A 17,432-nucleotide genomic window follows, 5' to 3' on the forward strand; every position below is an offset into this window, starting at 1 on the left:
ATCTCCTGAATGCGTTTTCTCCACCTTCTTTTAATCAAATGACACTTTTGATCTCAAAGAAGTGCTGCTGGGTTAGCTCCCACTGACACTGCACAGCTTGGTTCTGAACGAGCCTGGCTCTCTAGTGTTAATGACCATAGAAATAGAATTACTAATAGAATGGGGCGACGGTCCACCCAGGCCCATAGACTTGAAAGGGTAAATCTGTTCTAGTAATTCAATTCCTATGGTAATGACTACTGGATTGAATGAGGGAGCTAAGAATACATAGGAAACAGCGTATTGAAGCTACCTTGGCGAAGGTGGAGCCCTTGCCCTCGGACTCAATGGTGATGGTCTGGGTTCGTCTCTGGAGGATCTGGTCAATGTCTTCCTCGCAAAACTTCGAGCCCTCGTCCTCCTCATCCATCAGAGCGCCGTAAGCTCCTTTGCGGAGGAGGTCCTCTACTTCCTTCTTAGACAGCTGCTGCACCTGAGGTGGTAGAGTACATTTGAGGGTTTAGATCACGGAGCTCGGCACATCAACAGAAGTTTACCTTTATTAAGGTAATGAAGTACAGTTGAGAAGACCATCTTTCCAAAAAGACAGATGAGCAACCTTCACAGGTGACCAACCTTCTATTGCTGCATATATAACTTAGACTATAACAAGATGTCTCAAGCCTGGTCTTGCTATTTGACTGTGTGAGAACTGTGTGTGTGTCGTACCCCGTTGGCTGCGTTCTCTCGGCCACTCATGGATTGCAGCACAGCCTTGTCAAGGCCTAGCTTGAGGCTGGCCTTGTCAAACATCTCCCTCTCATAGGAGTTCCTAGTGATCAGTCTGTAGATCTTCACCGCCTTGCTCTGGCCAATCCTGTGGCATCTGGCTTGGGCCTGAGAGAGAGGAAAAGAGAAAGAGGTATGGAGAAAAAAAAGAAAAAAAAACACGCTTAGATTCCAAAAAGCATAGATCAACTGATAATAAACGAAGTCATGGAGCTGTGTACCAGTGTGATAACATCTCGTCTGCCCTGTTTTGGAACGTTCACTCGTCTGTGCCCTGTGTTTTGTTTAATTTGCAAACATGTGTACTGCATTTTGACTAGTGTCTGTCTACTGTATTTAACAGCACTGTATTGACCTGTGCAGTTATTTGAGTTGTGACCACAGTATTCTCAAAGATAAAAAAAAATTGCATCTTCAACTATCAAACTTAGTAGTGAGACTATTTCCAAGTCCAGCCCAGTCTTCATACCTGTAAGTCATTCTGGGGGTTCCAGTCCGAGTCAAAGATGATGCAGGTGTCTGCAGCAGTCAGGTTGATGCCCAGGCCCCCGGCCCGGGTACACAGCAGGAAGACAAAGCGGTCGGAGTCCGGTCGAGAGAAGCGGTCGATCGCAGCCTGCCGGAGGTTACCCCTCACGCGGCCATCGATACGCTCGTACGGGTACCTAGTCGGATGGAAACGGTCACGTGAGTGTCAACAACACATTCATACTAAAACAACCCACGTTTCTGACTGTCATCGATGTGCTCCTACAGACTACTAGTAATGCGTGTGTGTGTGTGTGTGTGTGTGTGTGTGTGTGTATCTATATACACACACAATGATGTTCAAATGCATCAACTATTCAAAGATAAAACATGGCCAACATTTAAAAAGAAAAAAAAAGAAAAAAGAGGGCTGCATCTGGCACATGGGAAACCAGTTTCAGACACCTGGGTTAGGGGACTGAAGAGAACATCTAAAACAGTCAGATTCACACCGTTTCTGGATGAGGTAGTCCTCCAAGATGTCCAGGCAGCGCACCATCTGGGAGAAGACGAGGACCCTGTGTCCCCCGGCCTTCAGCTTGGGCAGCAGCTTGTCGATCAGCACCAGCTTGCCCGCCGCCTGGATCATGGCCTGCAGGTGGAACTGGGCCATCTCAGCATGGTGGTTCTCGCGGAAGTCCTCCAGGATCTTCTCCTCTGCACCTAGAACATAAGAAGCATCAGAATCATTCAAAGCAGCATGACTAAACCCAGTCAGTTCACAAACAAACCCAAGCCAAGTAGGTGGGGCACAGGACACCAAATTAACATCCAGAGAGTCCAAAATATACACATTCTAAGCCAAACGATTTTTGAATGAGTGTGATCTGCGTTAGTGTGTGTTCAGTACCATTGATGAGGTAGGGGTGGTTGCAGCACTTCCTCAGCTCCATCATGGTGTTGAGCAGGTTGGGGACCTGAGCCCCTCCGCCTCCCCATGCACCACCACCACCTCCCGGTCCTCCTTTAGACAGAAAGGAGAAGTTTTTCTCCAGGATGGCCCGGTAGTACTTCTTCTGGATGTTGGTCAGCTCCACCTGAGAACAGGGGATGGGAACGAAATCAGTCAGCAAGACCTCATAATACAGCAGTAGTAATCTAACAGAGTAGGTAAGATGGCTTGCACGTTGAAAGAATTGACGTTAAGATAATTCCATTCAAGTACAAGGAAATCTCACTATTTGACCATGAGAAACGCACTCAAACACACACCTCGATGATGGTCTCCTCCTTGGGGGCCAGGTTCTTCTCCACATCCTCCTTGAGACGTCGCAGCATCATGGGCTTCAGGATGGCCTGCAGCTTCTGGACCTGCTCCTCAGTCTTGAGGTCTCCAAACTCCTGCATGAAGGTGTTCTCTGAGGGGAAGCGTTCAGGCTCCAGGAAGTTGAGCAGACTGAAGAGCTCCTCCACAGTGTTCTGCAAGGGCGTTCCGGTCAACAGCACCTTGTGCTCCTTCCCAGGGGGAGAGGGGGGGGGGGGGGGGGGGGGGGGTATTTAGTCATTACTGTACTTAGTTCCTTCCAGTAGGTCTTTATATACGTTTTGTTTTATTACTCCTATGATAGGAGAGGAGGAAAGCGGAAACATATTGTCCCATTAATGTCCATGAAATATTAGCATTTCATCATTAAGTTGCATATTTTCCAAAAGTCCAATGGCAAGTAGTCTTTGTATCCACATGTGGTTGTATTGTGCATTTTTTGAATTGTCAAATAAATCATACATTTCTCTCCGTTTCAACTCACCATGTCCATCATCTTGAGTCCCTCGAGCAGTTTGCAGTTCCTGTTTTTGAGGCGGTGAGCTTCGTCGATGACCACACAGCGCCACGGGACGCTGCGCAGCTCCGGGCAGTCCGTCAGGATCATTTCAAACGTGGTGATGACTGCATGAAATTTGTATGCTCCCTTTATCACACGACCCTGAGGACGGAGGGAGAAGAGAGCGAGGGAGAGGAAGGAGTGTTATGGTGAACATTAGATTTTCCTGCCCACGCGACTCAATCAGGGAAAACTCAGGACCCTGGTTATAGGATTACAATGTCTGCCGAGGTATTGGTGGTAATGCAGATGGTCCGCAAATTTTATTATGATTTTATCTTTTTTTTGTTGCCAAAAATAAAAGTTGGGAGTATTAAAAGGTATTGTAATTCATTTTACATTACTTTTCACAATGCTAATTGTAATAATAATAAGCCTTTAATCTGTTACATATACAGATAAAATTGACTCAATTTGGCTGGCAAGATATTTTGGTACAAATTCCATAACTCTGCGAACTTTCGACAGTGATGTGGTGTTCACCGGATCAGAAAAGACGGTGAACCGCTGGGTTAACACATTTAAAATAGTTATTAGAGTAGGTTCCGGTCACATTTTGGTCACTGTAGTCTTTATACGGTCTGGTAAGGTCAGTGTGGCTCTCTGGTTAATGAGGTTAAGTACCTGACAGTCTATCTAAAAGTGCTTACTGTGGGATTATTCTTAGATTAGGGTGAAGAACCTAGTGTACCATACTATAGTCTGACTTAGGCCTAAGCGTGTTGTGAGGTCATGTTTGTTATGCAATGCTAAAGTTGTGATAGAATAAGGTCATGTTGTGCTTGGGATTATCGTTACATTAAGGTCTCGTTACCTGTGCGTCTGGCCTTAATGGTCATGTTACGGTCAGGTTAAATTACGGTATGGTCACGCATATGCGCCGCAGGAGTTCATCTCGTAGGCCTGGATGGTCTTATAGTTGTGCTGTGGTTAGGTCATGGTTAAAGTACGGCCACGTTACGGTCAAGACGTACCTGCGCGTCACGGTAGTTCATCTCGTAGGCCTGGATGGTCTTGCGGCTGGCCTGGCTGCCATGGTAGACGATCACGTTGAGTTCGGTCCAGGTGCGGAACTCCCTCTCCCAGTTTGGAATGGTGGAGAGGGGGGCGATGACCAGGAAGGGCCCGTGGATCCCCTTCAGGTAGATCTCATAGAGGAATGTGATTGACTGGATGGTCTTACCCAGGCCCATTTCATCTGCTAGGATGCAGTTCCGTCTGGGAGGGGGAGAAACATTATGAACATGATGACAGGGAGTCCTCAGTGGCTATTAGCGGTCGTGGGTTCTCAGTGGCTATTAGCGGTCGTGGGTTCTCAGTGGCTATTAGCGGTCGTGGGTTCCCAGTGGCTATTAGCGGTCGTGGGTTCTCAGTGGCTATTAGCGGTCGTGGGTTCTCAGTGGCTATTAGCGGTCGTGGGTTCTCAGTGGCTATTAGCGGTCGTGGGTTCTCAGTGGCTATTAGCGGTCGTGGGTTCTCAGTGGCTATTAGCGGTCGTGGGTTCTCAGTGGCTATTAGCGGTCGTGGGTTCTCAGTGACTATTAGCGGTCGTGGGTTCTCAGTGACTATTAGCGGTCGTGGGTTCTCAGTGACTATTAGCGGTCGTGGGTTCTCAGTGACTATTAGCGGTCGTGGGTTCTCAGTGACTATTTGCGGTCGTGGGTTCTCAGTGACTATTAGCGGTCGTGGGTTCTCAGTGACTATTAGCGGTCGTGGGTTCTCAGTGACTATTAGCGGTCGTGGGTTCTCAGTGACTATTAGCGGTCGTGGGTTCTCAGTGACTATTAGCGGTCGTGGGTTCTCAGTGACTATTAGCGGTAGTGGGTTCTCAGTGACTATTAGCGGTAGTGGGTTCTCAGTGACTATTAGCGGTAGTGGGTTCTCAGTGACTATTAGCGGTAGTGGGTTCTCAGTGACTATTAGCGGTAGTGGGTTCTCAGTGACTATTAGCGGTAGTGGGTTCTCAGTGACTATTAGCGGTAGTGGGTTCTCAGTGACTATTAGCGGTAGTGGGTTCTCAGTGACTATTAGCGGTAGTGGGTTCTCAGTGACTATTAGCGGTAGTGGGTTCTCAGTGACTATTAGCGGTAGTGGGTTCTCAGTGACTATTAGCGGTAGTGGGTTCTCAGTGACTATTAGCGGTAGTGAGTTAAGAGGAAAGAAAACAATGCAATAAATGAGATGTATCCAGGATAGTGTCTCAAATGACACGCTATTGACTATATAGTGCCCTGCCTTTGGCCAAGTAGTCCACTATATGGGCAATAGTGTGTCCTTCACTCTGTTCACTCCATTAGTGAGTGAGTAATCTAATGAACAGTTAAGCTAACCCGGTTAGGGCAGATCAATGACATTCAAATTAAGAAGTGAGTGTGTGTGGAAGCTTTTCTATAGTGTTATACTGATATATTGGGGTAGGCAGGCTACACTGGTGACGGGTTTGTGTGTGTGTGTGGTGAAGGGGTGTCCGTGTGTGCGTGCAGTAGTGTGTCGTGTGCAGCAGCGGTAGATCACACATTAATGATTAGTGTGAGAAAAGCACAGCTTGGGTACACACATGTCCCTATAACACATGGGTTGGAGGACACCCTATGGGGAATGGATGTGTTGATTGTATTCACGCATGTTCGGTGACATGTTTAAGTATTATCCATGCGAATGTGTTGGATAAACATAGCATCTACACTACATGACCATAAGTATGTGGACACCTGTTCATCGAAAATCTCCTTCCAATATGGAGTTGGTCCCCCCTTTGCTGCAATAACAGCCTTCACTCTTCTGGGAAGGCTTTCCACTAGATGTTGGAACATTGCTGTGGGGACTTGCTTCCATTCAGCCACAAGAGCATTAGTGAGGTCGGGCACTGATGTTGAGCGATAAGGCCCTTGCAAGCAGTCAGCATTTTAATTAATCCCAAAGGCATTTGATGGGGTTGATGTCAGGGGTCTGTGCAGGCCAGTCAAGTTCTTCCACACCGATCTTGACAAACTATTTCTGTATGGACCGTGCTTTGTGCAAGGGGGCATTGTCATGCTGAAACAGGAAAGGGCCTTCCCCAAACTGTTGCTAAAGTTGGAAGCATAGAATTGTCTAGAAAGTCATTAAATGCTGTAGTGTAGAACTGCAACTAAGGGGCCTAGCCTGAACCATGAAAAACAGCCCCAGACCATTATTCCTCCTCCACCAAACTTTCTAGCTGGCACTATGCATTGCGGCAGGTAGTGTTCACCTGGCATCCACCAAACCCAGATTCATCCGTCGAATTGCCAGATGGGGAAGCGTGATTCATCATTCCAGAGAATGCGTGTCTGGTGCTCCAGAATCCAACTGCATTGTTGTAAAAGTGGCATTCTATGACGATGCCACATTGATAGTCACTGAGCTCTTCAGTAAGGTAATTCTATTGCCAATGTTTACCTATGGAGATTGCATGGCTGTGTCTTCGATTTTATACACCTGTGAGCAACGGGTGTGGGTGAAATAGCAAAATGCACTAATTTGAAGGGATGTCCACATACTCAATTACAAACAAAGTATTTGTTATTGAGTACCTGTGGGGTTTTAAAAAATCGATATCATGTATATTATACTACTGTTAAATAATAAACGTTGTATAATAGGCGGTCATACAGATACATCATACAGCTTAGCACAAACAGAGAGCGTTATAGTACTTCTCCTTACGTATTGTACCAGTTGAAGAGCAGCCAGTTCACTCCCTCCAGCTGGTATTCCCTGAGTGCGTTGTCGTTTTTATAATCCCTGGAACTCTCGGATTTCTGCCAGCCGTCAGTGGGAGGTCGCTCCTGTTTCAAATAAAAGCCTGCCGTTAGTGGTTTCCGTGCGACTGCAGGAGCGTGGCCTTGCTGGCTCCGAATTAAAGGGCCGGGACCATAAAAAAATGTAAGAAAAAGGTAGCAGGAGAGTCTAGAGTGTTAGTGTGTGTGGAGGTTTTTAATACTCACCACGCGCTTTGTCTCGGGCTGGCGGGCCGAGACGGCCTCGTACTCCTCGATCTTGGCCAGGTCGATGTCGGCCTTCAGCTCCCACGTGCTGTCCTCATAGGGCAGGGAGCACCACTTCACCAGGTACAGGTTGACAGGCTGGGGAAAGAGGAGAGAGAGAGGGTTAGTGTGTCTTTGTGACTCCAACATGAAAGGAAAGGGCAACCAACGTTTGGTCTGAACTTAAAAGGAATGTTCAGCCAATGAACTTCAAAACAAGGATAAGTCAAGGACATAACCATACCTATCCAACTTTGGAGGCCATTTAAAGGCCATAGAGAACAGGTAGAAAAGAAAGGAGGAACAAACCTCGCCGTTCTCATCTGTGCTCTCCGACTCATCCAGGACCCGGTCCACCTCAACATAGTCCGGGTTGAAAGGCTCGTCATCCATCTGCAGGAGGGAGGGAATGAGAGAAGGTTATCTTGACCATTATGATGGCAGATGAAGATGGCAGGAAGAGTGAAGAGCAGAGAAAGTCTAACATTCACCCAACCAAATAACCGTATGTTATTGAATCCTCTGAAGTTGAAAGTAGGAGGAAAGAAACCGATTGTACAACGCGTGTTAAAACGGACACAAAATGGCAGCCAAACAGTGGGGAAGATAAAGGTGCGGGACTAACCTCTGTTACGAAGGTGGCGAGGGCCTGCTTGGCCCTGAACCGCTTGACCTTCTGGTGGATCCTTTTGTCCTTCTCCAGCTCCTCCAGATCTGCCCAGCGACAGTGCAGGTAGGAGCTACACAGAGAGGGAGAAACACAGTTACACACACACCATAAACCATGACACAAACACCATAACAGACATGCCATGATACACACCTCATATCAGACACACACACACTACCAAAAAATGAGCTACTCTAGAGAATTAGAGCATTATATTATAATCTTAATCCAAACAGTAGTCCTGTGGTTTACAGAGCGTGTATTAGATACGTTTTATTACGATGCCATTTATCCTCCATTTCCTCCCCCAAAAGCTTGAGGTAATCAAATGACACGGTGAACTAAGGGCCCTGTATCGTAGTGTGTCGGTACTTTGGTCACTCACAAACTCTTGAACTTCACATAGAATTCTTCCACTTCCGTTTCCTCTCCCGATTCCACCTGTGAAAAAACAACCAAGACGTAAATATCTGTGTCAGCTGTTGTGGATTACAGTTGGGAGATAGGAGTGTGAGTTTTGTGTTAAGATGCAAAGTTTGTCCTTGAGCGTGATTCGCTGATAAAAAAAACTAAAAACTAAATCCAGGCCCCGTTTTCTCTAACATATTAGTAAAGTCTAACAATTGTATCTCGGTACAGAGTTCTCTGTACTGTAGTGGAGAAGAGAACTGACAATAGCCCACCACCCCCATTAAAGACCAACCATCTCTACTGTGTGGTGCTGAGGATGACTCATGAATCACTTCTATGCTCACAGACACACTACACGCACACGGTTCCATTCACAGAGAGCTGACCCGAGGCCTGGCTTCCTGCCAAAACCACAGCGCTACGACAGACGCCAAACTAGCATTTCCTCAGGCAGAGTGTGTGCGTGCTTGCAAGGTGGGGGGGTAACCCATTCGCAGCTGCCTTACTTCGAGTCCCAGCCGCCAGCCAGCCTGCACGAGTGTTCGTATTGTTTTTGGCAGAGGTGAACTAAGCTTTGTTTTGGAGCAGCTTTTGAAATGGAATGAAGAAACACACACCCCGAAGACAGACACACACACACAACTCCCTCACACACACACACCCTGTCTGGAGTGTAATGTACCACATAAAACCAGCCGGTCTTGGGGGAACACAAAGCGCTAGACAGCCTTATACTTCAATTCCCTACACTGCCACTACTGCAGGAGTACAGCGTAGCCCCTTCACTGCCAGCAAGGGATACAGTCACAATGGAAGTATCTAGACTTTAATGCAAAAGAGACTCAAGGCTCATGTCAACTCCAGGGTTGCTAACGTCTGGTCTAATCAAATTACTAGTCCAACCCACAAGTCCAGAGACCCAAGTCCACACAACTCTAACCGGCTTCATTCCACACCCCCGCTAGACTGGTCTATGAAGCGGCTGTCTAGGAGGGAGGATGAGCGCGAGTATAATCTGTTTAGAGCTGGTCGAGCAGCGGTTGTTAAGATGACGCCTGTGCAGGGGTGCCGGTACCCATTTTCTCTCCAGAGACGCAGCTGTGAGTGTTGTGTGCGCGCGCACGAGCCTCACCTCTTTCTTCCCCATGCGCATGGCCATGATCTTCTCTACCACAGGCCCCTCCGTCTCCACCACCTCCTACAGTCACACAGATGGAACAATGTTAGCAGGCCTAAGTAATGGAGGGCAGGGAGCACAAATCTATCCGCAGACGAAACAGAGAGATGATCTGACACACTTTGGCTCTCAGTCTGACAAGCTCCTTCTGACATACACACGCCAGAGCACCTCGCTCTGCCTCTCCGTTGGTGCTGACCTGCTGTTCAGAGTTGTTGGAGGGGGACTTGGGAGCCGGGGAGTCTCCATCATGGTCCTCATCCGAGATCCTGAATTCCAGTTCCTCGGTGTAGCGCTTTCTCTTCACCTGACGACTGGAGCGACGCTTCTATAGAGACGGGAGAGGTCAGAGAGAAGGACGAGGGAGAGAGGAAGGTGATAAGTGAACAATTGTACTTTACAGTACCGCGCTAGCCTGACAATCCCAAAAACAGAATAACCATAACAGAAACGAGATTGACAAAATAAAACCAGGGTGGAAATTGAGGTGAATTCTATGAGTGTTTTTTTTAAACATTTGTATTCTATTGCAGATATGATCAATCAAGTAAAAAAAATAGTAAAAAAATAAAATTCTAGCTTCCACAATCCGCAAGCCCAGTCGAACCGAGGTACCCAGCCACACAACCACACTCTAGCGCAGGGCAGGCCCTCTCTTCAGCGCTCCTAACGGGCTAAATCGTGCCGGCTGCAATCATGGTATTACATCTGTCAGGCCGTGCCTACTGTTTAAGAGTGGTGTAAATTGGACAATGCCTCAGTGTCAGACGGCTGGGTCACCTGGATGTTTGGGTTAGTGAAGTCCTTTGCAGCTAACAGCTCCCATTTGCCTGGCTCAGAGCAGGGTAGTGTGTTTATGTTTGAGTGAGCATCTTGCATTAAGATATTTTTTATTGTATTCACTCCTGAAAAACACCGGGACCAGATGAGGTTAATAATTTAACACCAGGGCCTGTGGCTGAACGCCCGGTAGATCAGGGCCCATCTAGGAAATAGGGTCCCACTTGGGATGCATACATAAGACTTAATCTGGCCCCTTTAGTTCAACCATCATCCATACGGCTGTATTATTAAATCCATATTAAGACCAGAATGAAGTCAATAAATTAGCATGGGGGGTATTTGGTAGCTTCTAACAGGGTTGACATTGTTGGAAAGTGTGCGTTTGTCTGTCTGTACTGTACCACTGATGTTACTCTGTATGTACAACTGACGTTACTGTGTGTGTGTGTGTGTGTGTACCTGGACACCGTCATCATCCTCCTCATCAGAGGGAGGTGGGGGTGACTTCTCCACATCTGAGTTGACCGAGACTGACGGTTCTCTCTTCCTCTTGGTCTCCTTCACACTGCTGCCACTGCCCTCTGCTGCCTCCACCTTCTTAGTGCTGGAGGAAGAAGGGATGAAGAGGGATGAAAGAGAGCAACAGGAGAGGAAGGGGGGATAATGAGAATAATTAAATGAAGAGATGAGTGTGAGAGATGGATAATAAAGAGAAAGATGAGTGAGTCTGAACCCCATCTCCTATCACCACCACTGTGTATTGCACATAAAAAGACATTGCCGCCAGCTTTCGGTCATCTGGGTCTCTGATAGTCTAAAGTCAACAATGGCAAAAGTATAATTACCTTCACAACATGAGGGACAACCTCTTATCATAATCTGCCCCCAATATAAAGGCTGTTACCATAGCATAAGAACCTTAGGAGAGCATTTTCATGACCGTTGGAACAATCAACAAATCACCCTGTACACAAGGAGAACTCAGCAGATGAACCGGTGGTTTCAAAGTTGATGTTCAATACACAAGAAGATGGATGTCATCTGGGATTTCTAGTAAGTAACCATCTTGGAGAGGCCATGTTTTGAATTAACAGTTTGAGGTCCTTTCCTCGAGGCTGGAGGACAGAGGGTTAAAACATGAAAGAGAAGAGGGGGAGAGAAGGAGAGAAGGGGTGTTGTCTCCTCTCTTTCCACTGTGTGTACTACACACACATACACATACACACAGCTCCGCGGCTGCCACAGATTACACAAAGCCCAGGGGGTGGGCAGTCAACCCCCCCTTGCCTTTCTCTCTCTCCCTCCCTCCCCTCTAGGGCCCCCCTCTCCTTTCATTTGCACGCCAAGAGCAATCACATCGCCCTGGTAACCGGCGGTCACATGACCCGCACCTGTTCCTTTGGCTGGACGCCACCGGCTGGAGCCATCTGCTCTACTCAGTCAGTCTCCCTCTCTCTTCTCCTTTTCTTCTTTCCCTCGATCACGCCTCTCCTCTAAAGCCTCTCCTTGCTTTCTCTTCCCCTCCCCGGCCTCTCCATCTCCTACCTTGGCCTCCCCGGCCTCTCCTCCTCCGTGGCCTCCCCTCCCTTGCTTCTCCCGCTTTCTCTCATCTTGTTTAGAAGGGTAATTGTTTAGAAGGGTAATTATACTGAGAGTCCAATTTTTCTATTTAAAATGTATGCCAAACAAAACCATTTGATTTCAAAGTTGAACTATCCAACTCTGACGAAATACAACTTAAGAATTTACACAGAAAATGTAGCAAGAACACATTTACTTGACCGGCGCAGATGCAAAATTTGTTAACAGAATGCCGTCATTCTGTTACCGAATTTTGCATCTGCACTGTTCAAGTAAATGTGTTCCTGTGTAAATTGTAGTCCTTGTGCATAGAGTTGTATGCTTCGCTAAACTACATTTTAAAAGTGAAAAATCTGAGTGTCATACGTCCATAACTGTTGAATTGCCCATAAGCTTCCCCATCTCTTTTCCCCTCCCAATCGTCCACAGATTTACTCTATTTTCCGTCTGTCCATTCTCCACTCATTCTTCTGGGCCAGCTCCTCCAATGTCCATCATTTACCCTCACACGCCATCTTCCTTTCTCATTTTACCGGGCCATCTTAGTGACCAGTTTCATCATCCCTTCTTTCAATCTCTCTTTTCCCCTTCCTTCTCTTCTCCCTTTGGTCGGCCTTTCAATCTCTTCTCCTGCCTTAGTCTTTCTACCCCTCTATCAAGTCTCCATTCCTTCCCTCACCACTCAGTCTCATTCACTCAATTTTCACGACCATCTCCCCATCTTCTTCACCCCCCCCCCCCCCACCGGTCTCCTACTCCATCTCATCCTCCAGTCACAAGGTATTGTGGGCAGGGTTCAAGGAAGGACTCTGGGGCTGTGTGTGTATGCACCCAGGGGAGGAGGGAGGTAGTGAGGCAGAAACACAGAGGGCTAACACCGCTAACCAAAGCTGTTATAGATACAGCACAAGGGCAACAAAACATGACGTTTCATAAGATGGCGTGTGTAGTACCAAAATACCAGTCGGCCATGATGGTGTTGTAACTGCATTAACAAGCAGGATTTGTTCCAACTGCACCACTGAAATGAATCTGGTCTCTGGGGTGTACTGAATGGCATTTAGGCATGTGGTCCTCCAGCAGTGGTGTGTGTGTGTGACTTTGCTCAGTGTGTGTGCGTGTGATGGTCCATGCTGACAGCGAGGAGACGGGAGGAGGAGAGGGAATAGAGTGAGGAGAAGGTCGGAGGAGGGAGGGAGGGAGAGTTATAGGACACCTGCCGTCCGCTGGTGAGATGAGTCATACACAGCTGGACCCCCTGACACTTTCTCCCCGGGCCCACACACACACAGCTTTAGCATACTTGCAAAGGCCAATGAATGCACACAGGAGTACCCACACACACACACACATTGCTTCAGCAGAGCGCTGGCAATAACTCTATGGAGACATTAATAAGGGAAGGTTCTCAGTCATGTGACTGGCTTGGAAGGGGAGGTGCCTCGATGCAGAGCGAGTAGGCAGCAGATTAAGATAAATGGTCCGGTGTGTTGAGAGTGAGGAAGGCCCTTCTATCCTTTCAGTATGAAGGAGACGTTGTGGTATCACACATTTCGAGGGTTAACACAGTGTGTTTGTATTAAGGGAGAGACACAAACACACTCAATGTGATGTGCTGCACGTGCGCTTCCCTCTTCCTGACGGCTGTGTGTACAGCAAACAAATCTGCCAGCACACACACCCCATGTTGCACACACACGGGTGTGGCAGCGAGAGGAGCAACGACGCAGGAGAGGGTGTAGCTATTAATAGCGCAGCTCTCTCCCAGGATGACCGAGCACAGAAACACAAGGTCAAAAGACAGCCTTCTGCATGCCAGCCACTGGCTCACTCTCTCCTGAAGCCCCTCACTCCATCCATGTCAGTGATGCTGGCTAGGGAAGCAGGGGACAGAAAATGAGCACATGCACTCGAGCCAAACTGAGTATCTCTACACAGTGCAAAAGGAGAGGTCTGCTCCGTTTCAGCTGTACTCATGACTTATTCAGATATGGCTTCCACCATATTGCTTTCGCCTATCCTATCATGAAAGGTACTTTAACCTAACCAGTGTATCAAAACACATAGGATTTTTAGGGTGTTTATCTAAAATCAAAAAGTTACAAAAGGAGACCAGGTTGAGAAAGCCACTTTAGACCAGAGACATTCAGACATGGAGGTTCCCTCTGTGTGCTCAGAGAGCAACCCTCTGTGGACAGATGAAATGGCCATTGGCCAAGACAAAGTTAGACAGTGTAGGTCTGGGCAGGCAGATCTAGGATCAGTTCTATTGCTCCCACCTCATGGTTGAGGCCAGGGTTGGCGGTGGAGGATGTCTGATCTCTGATCTGGACAGAGTAGAAAACTTCTGCCTGAAGACTGGGAGAATGTTTAGTCCACCATTACAGGGTGGAGGTTGAGTGAATGAGCTGCCACCATTATCATGCTAAATTAACCCATTGGCCTAGCCATCACAAAATGGAGGAAGGTTATGAAGAATGGTGCTCTCACAATACCAGACTGACTGATACAAGGTTTAGTATCAAGATAGTCAATAAAACGATAACACCAAAATCATACCACAGCAAAAAAAAACTAATGAGTATTAGCTAAAGTTACTGAATAACCACTGGGCTTTATTTCATTTATTTTTAACAATGTTGATAACTAGTATAACAAAAATAACAAAGAACATTACTATTCTATTTTCAATTATTGAAAAAAATTAAACACCATATTAAATAAGAAACTTAACCTTACATCTAAAGTGTTTTAAAATGTTACTTGATACATCGCAGGGTTAATTTGCTCATCTATGACCATAATATTAGGTCAAATGACATTCATTACACTTAAAATAACATTATGTGACAGCTAAATCATTTAATGTATTAAATTAACAGTTTAATTCCAAAACGACAAACATTTAAGTTAATTTCTGAAGCATCTATATTGTTGTAGTCTAGACGTCACACAAATACAATGGGACTTTACATGGCACACTACGATTCCCAGAGTGTATTTCAACTCCCAGGGTGCAATGCCCCACCCAGTGCAGTTGGCTGTCTAATGGTAGAAAGCCCAGACAAACACGAAGTCGGACTAACGTTGACTATGACAGAATTATATGTAAGGTGTGAGTGCATTTCACATTACTTTTGGGATGTAATCATAGTATTTTTTTTGTTGTTTTGCAACTAAACCTCCCTTGCACTGCACTGCTTTTAACACCTTTCGCAGTTGTTTCGGGAGGCTTGCCCTCATCGGTTGTGTAAGCAAAGTATTCCCATAGTTCACTTTTGGAGCCAGTTTTGTCAACAAGCTGCGGGTGTGGAGGTATGTTCGTTAGAAGCCAATGCTGGCGGCATTTGCCCTCTCCTCTCGTTTGCTTCTCAAAAGTGGCTTGCACTGTGTCGGCTGCATGCGCAAGTAGCCTGGCTAGCTTGCTACTAGCCCCGTGAGAAGATCGACAAATTACTAGACATATGGCTTGACAGGATTGAGTCTATGACGTGAGACATTTGAAAGAAGTACCTTTGAAAGAACAAATTCTAGTACCAACCTGTTTTTCATGTTCTAGTATCGAAAACATCTGTACATTTAGGTATACCGTGCAACACTAGTGGAGAAGGGAGTTGGCCCCAATTGATTGGAGCTCATTTAGCTCCCAGAGACAAGAGCCTTTTTGCAGGGCTTCCTTCCGGTGCTGGAGTCAGGCTTGGTGGCTAAATGAGGCCGCATGGCCTTGATTACCATTAGCGGCCATTTTACGCCACAAGATTACCTCCTCCCCCTCTAGGCGCACACACACAAACAGAAACGCACTCACTTCCCTCTACCACACAGCCAGACATGAATCTTTTTTCCTTCCCCCCACCGCTCGCTTCCTCTCTCACACACACACACACACACACACCTCCCCCTCTGCTGACCCCTGCTCCGGTGCTGGGCCACAGATGCGGGGGCTGACTGGCGGCTCTAGCCCCTCCCTCTTCCTCTGGATGAAAGGGGCCAAGCGGCAGGAGGAGTGACAGTACTGCGGAGTAGGGGAAGAGAGGGGGATGAGGGCAGCGGGATAGAGGAAGGAGGGGTGGGGGGGCTCTGCTGACACATTCCTCAGGCAGCTCATGTTACTACCTCCACAATGAAAAGGCCAGATCGCTCACTGGCTCTGCCCACCTGCTTTGCATTTCCACCCAAGGAGGCAGAGAGCGAGAGAGAGAGGTAGACCGAGACACGGGGTCTTTAGCATGCTAAGGGCTCCTGAAGCCGTGTGATAGACGAGAGAGGGTGAGAGAAGCCAACAGCGTCTGAGACATGGTGTTGAGATGGACAGACCAGGTAACATGAAGGAACTCCTCCATCCATCTCCAGCCCTAGATGAATCACTCAGGTTCACGCAATTTCTACCTCATAGGTTAAGTTTACTGGAGATTTTGTTAGGTCATGACTGAATGCTAAAGGCCAACCAACATGTTCCCACTAAAGCATGAGGATGGAAGGTTCCCATCGCTGTGTAAGCCAACGCTCCAAAGCTCTCAGCTTGGTTTGGCAGCAACTTGGTGTGCTACTACTGCTGCTGCTAACGTCAATAGATGGCTGCTTCACAATTCACAATGTACACTCACAAACCCATGGACACTCCACCACACCAGCGGCATAGCTAGTTCACGGAGTCAACCAACCAACCAGTGCCCCTACCGACATGTGCCAAGACACCGAAAATCACTCCTCGTCCACCTGGGTGTTCACAAACTCAGGGTCGTGACCGGTGTTTCCCACTGACTGGTCCCGTGATTGAAGAGCAAGGTTTATCCAACTAAGTACTAAAAGCATAAATACTGACCTGAACACACAGACTGAAATCAGCAAGGCGTTCAATAACAGTAGTTAGAGAGCAGCTTATGTAGAGGTATGTGCCTTGCCTAGATGTAGACCATCAAGTAAATGTAATGCTGCTATTAATAGTTAAGCCTCTACTAGAGTGATGTAGCCTACATTCAGGTCAGGTAATGCAGATGTAACCTACCTGTGCTTCTTGGGCATCTTGGCCTTAGGGGTGGTGCTCCTGGCCTTCTTCTCCTTGGGCTCTTTGGGGGTCTTGGGCATTTTCGGAGTCTTGGGTGGCTTGGGTTCTTTAGGCTCCTTGTCCTTTGGTTTCTTCTTGGTCTTCTTATCCGCCGCCGGCGATTCCTCCAGGGCGCCTGTCAGAGGGTCAACCTCAGCCCCGCAGCTGTCCCCGACGTCTGGCTTCCTCTCCTCGTCACCTTCCTCCATAACTCCTTTCTTCTTCTTCTTCTTCTTCTGCTTCTTCTCCCCGTCTCCACCCTTCTCCCCCTCTCCACCCTTCTCCCCCTCTCCACCCTTCTCCCCCTCCCCAATCACATTGGCTTTCTTCTTCTTCTTCCTTTTTGGCTTCTGCTCTGTGTCCGTGGGCTGCTGGTCACGGTAGGCTGGCTGGAGGTTCGCCCCCGAGGCGGATGTCCTGTCGGAAGCTGTCGTCACGGATGATGGATCTGAAGGGGAATGCTGCCAGGAGAAGAGATGGAATAAGATCAGTAAATATTTTCAGCGGCAGCGGAAAACAAAAATGCTGATCACATAACGACTCTTTAGGGTTGAAACCGTTTTTGTAAAAGATGTGGAAGACATCTTTTTGTTCACAAGTTGCCCCAACCATTACACCTGCCGTTCCCCACCGTAGT

General features: G+C 47.4%; 1 protein-coding gene across 2 annotated transcripts in view; it reads right to left on the minus strand.

The window, feature by feature from the left end:
- The window catches only part of chd7 (chromodomain helicase DNA binding protein 7), an 80,157-nt gene that overhangs the window by 29,142 nt on the left and 33,583 nt on the right, over positions 1-17,432 (minus strand). For both annotated transcript variants that reach the window (XM_031809740.1, XM_031809739.1), the window contains exons 3-19: positions 16,757-17,256; positions 10,627-10,771; positions 9,584-9,712; positions 9,340-9,405; positions 8,182-8,237; positions 7,752-7,866; positions 7,436-7,519; positions 7,088-7,225; positions 6,807-6,928; positions 4,094-4,337; positions 3,045-3,221; positions 2,509-2,751; positions 2,147-2,333; positions 1,749-1,959; positions 1,238-1,433; positions 709-876; positions 293-472 (exon numbers count right to left, since the gene is read on the minus strand). In XM_031809740.1, coding sequence (XP_031665600.1) covers positions 293-472; positions 709-876; positions 1,238-1,433; positions 1,749-1,959; positions 2,147-2,333; positions 2,509-2,751; positions 3,045-3,221; positions 4,094-4,337; positions 6,807-6,928; positions 7,088-7,225; positions 7,436-7,519; positions 7,752-7,866; positions 8,182-8,237; positions 9,340-9,405; positions 9,584-9,712; positions 10,627-10,771; positions 16,757-17,256 — 2,961 coding nt within the window. The remainder of the gene's footprint in view (positions 1-292; positions 473-708; positions 877-1,237; positions 1,434-1,748; positions 1,960-2,146; positions 2,334-2,508; positions 2,752-3,044; positions 3,222-4,093; positions 4,338-6,806; positions 6,929-7,087; positions 7,226-7,435; positions 7,520-7,751; positions 7,867-8,181; positions 8,238-9,339; positions 9,406-9,583; positions 9,713-10,626; positions 10,772-16,756; positions 17,257-17,432) is intronic.

This window comes from Oncorhynchus kisutch, linkage group LG30, assembly GCF_002021735.2.
Source record: "Oncorhynchus kisutch isolate 150728-3 linkage group LG30, Okis_V2, whole genome shotgun sequence".
Taxonomy (NCBI): Eukaryota; Metazoa; Chordata; class Actinopteri; order Salmoniformes; family Salmonidae; genus Oncorhynchus; species Oncorhynchus kisutch.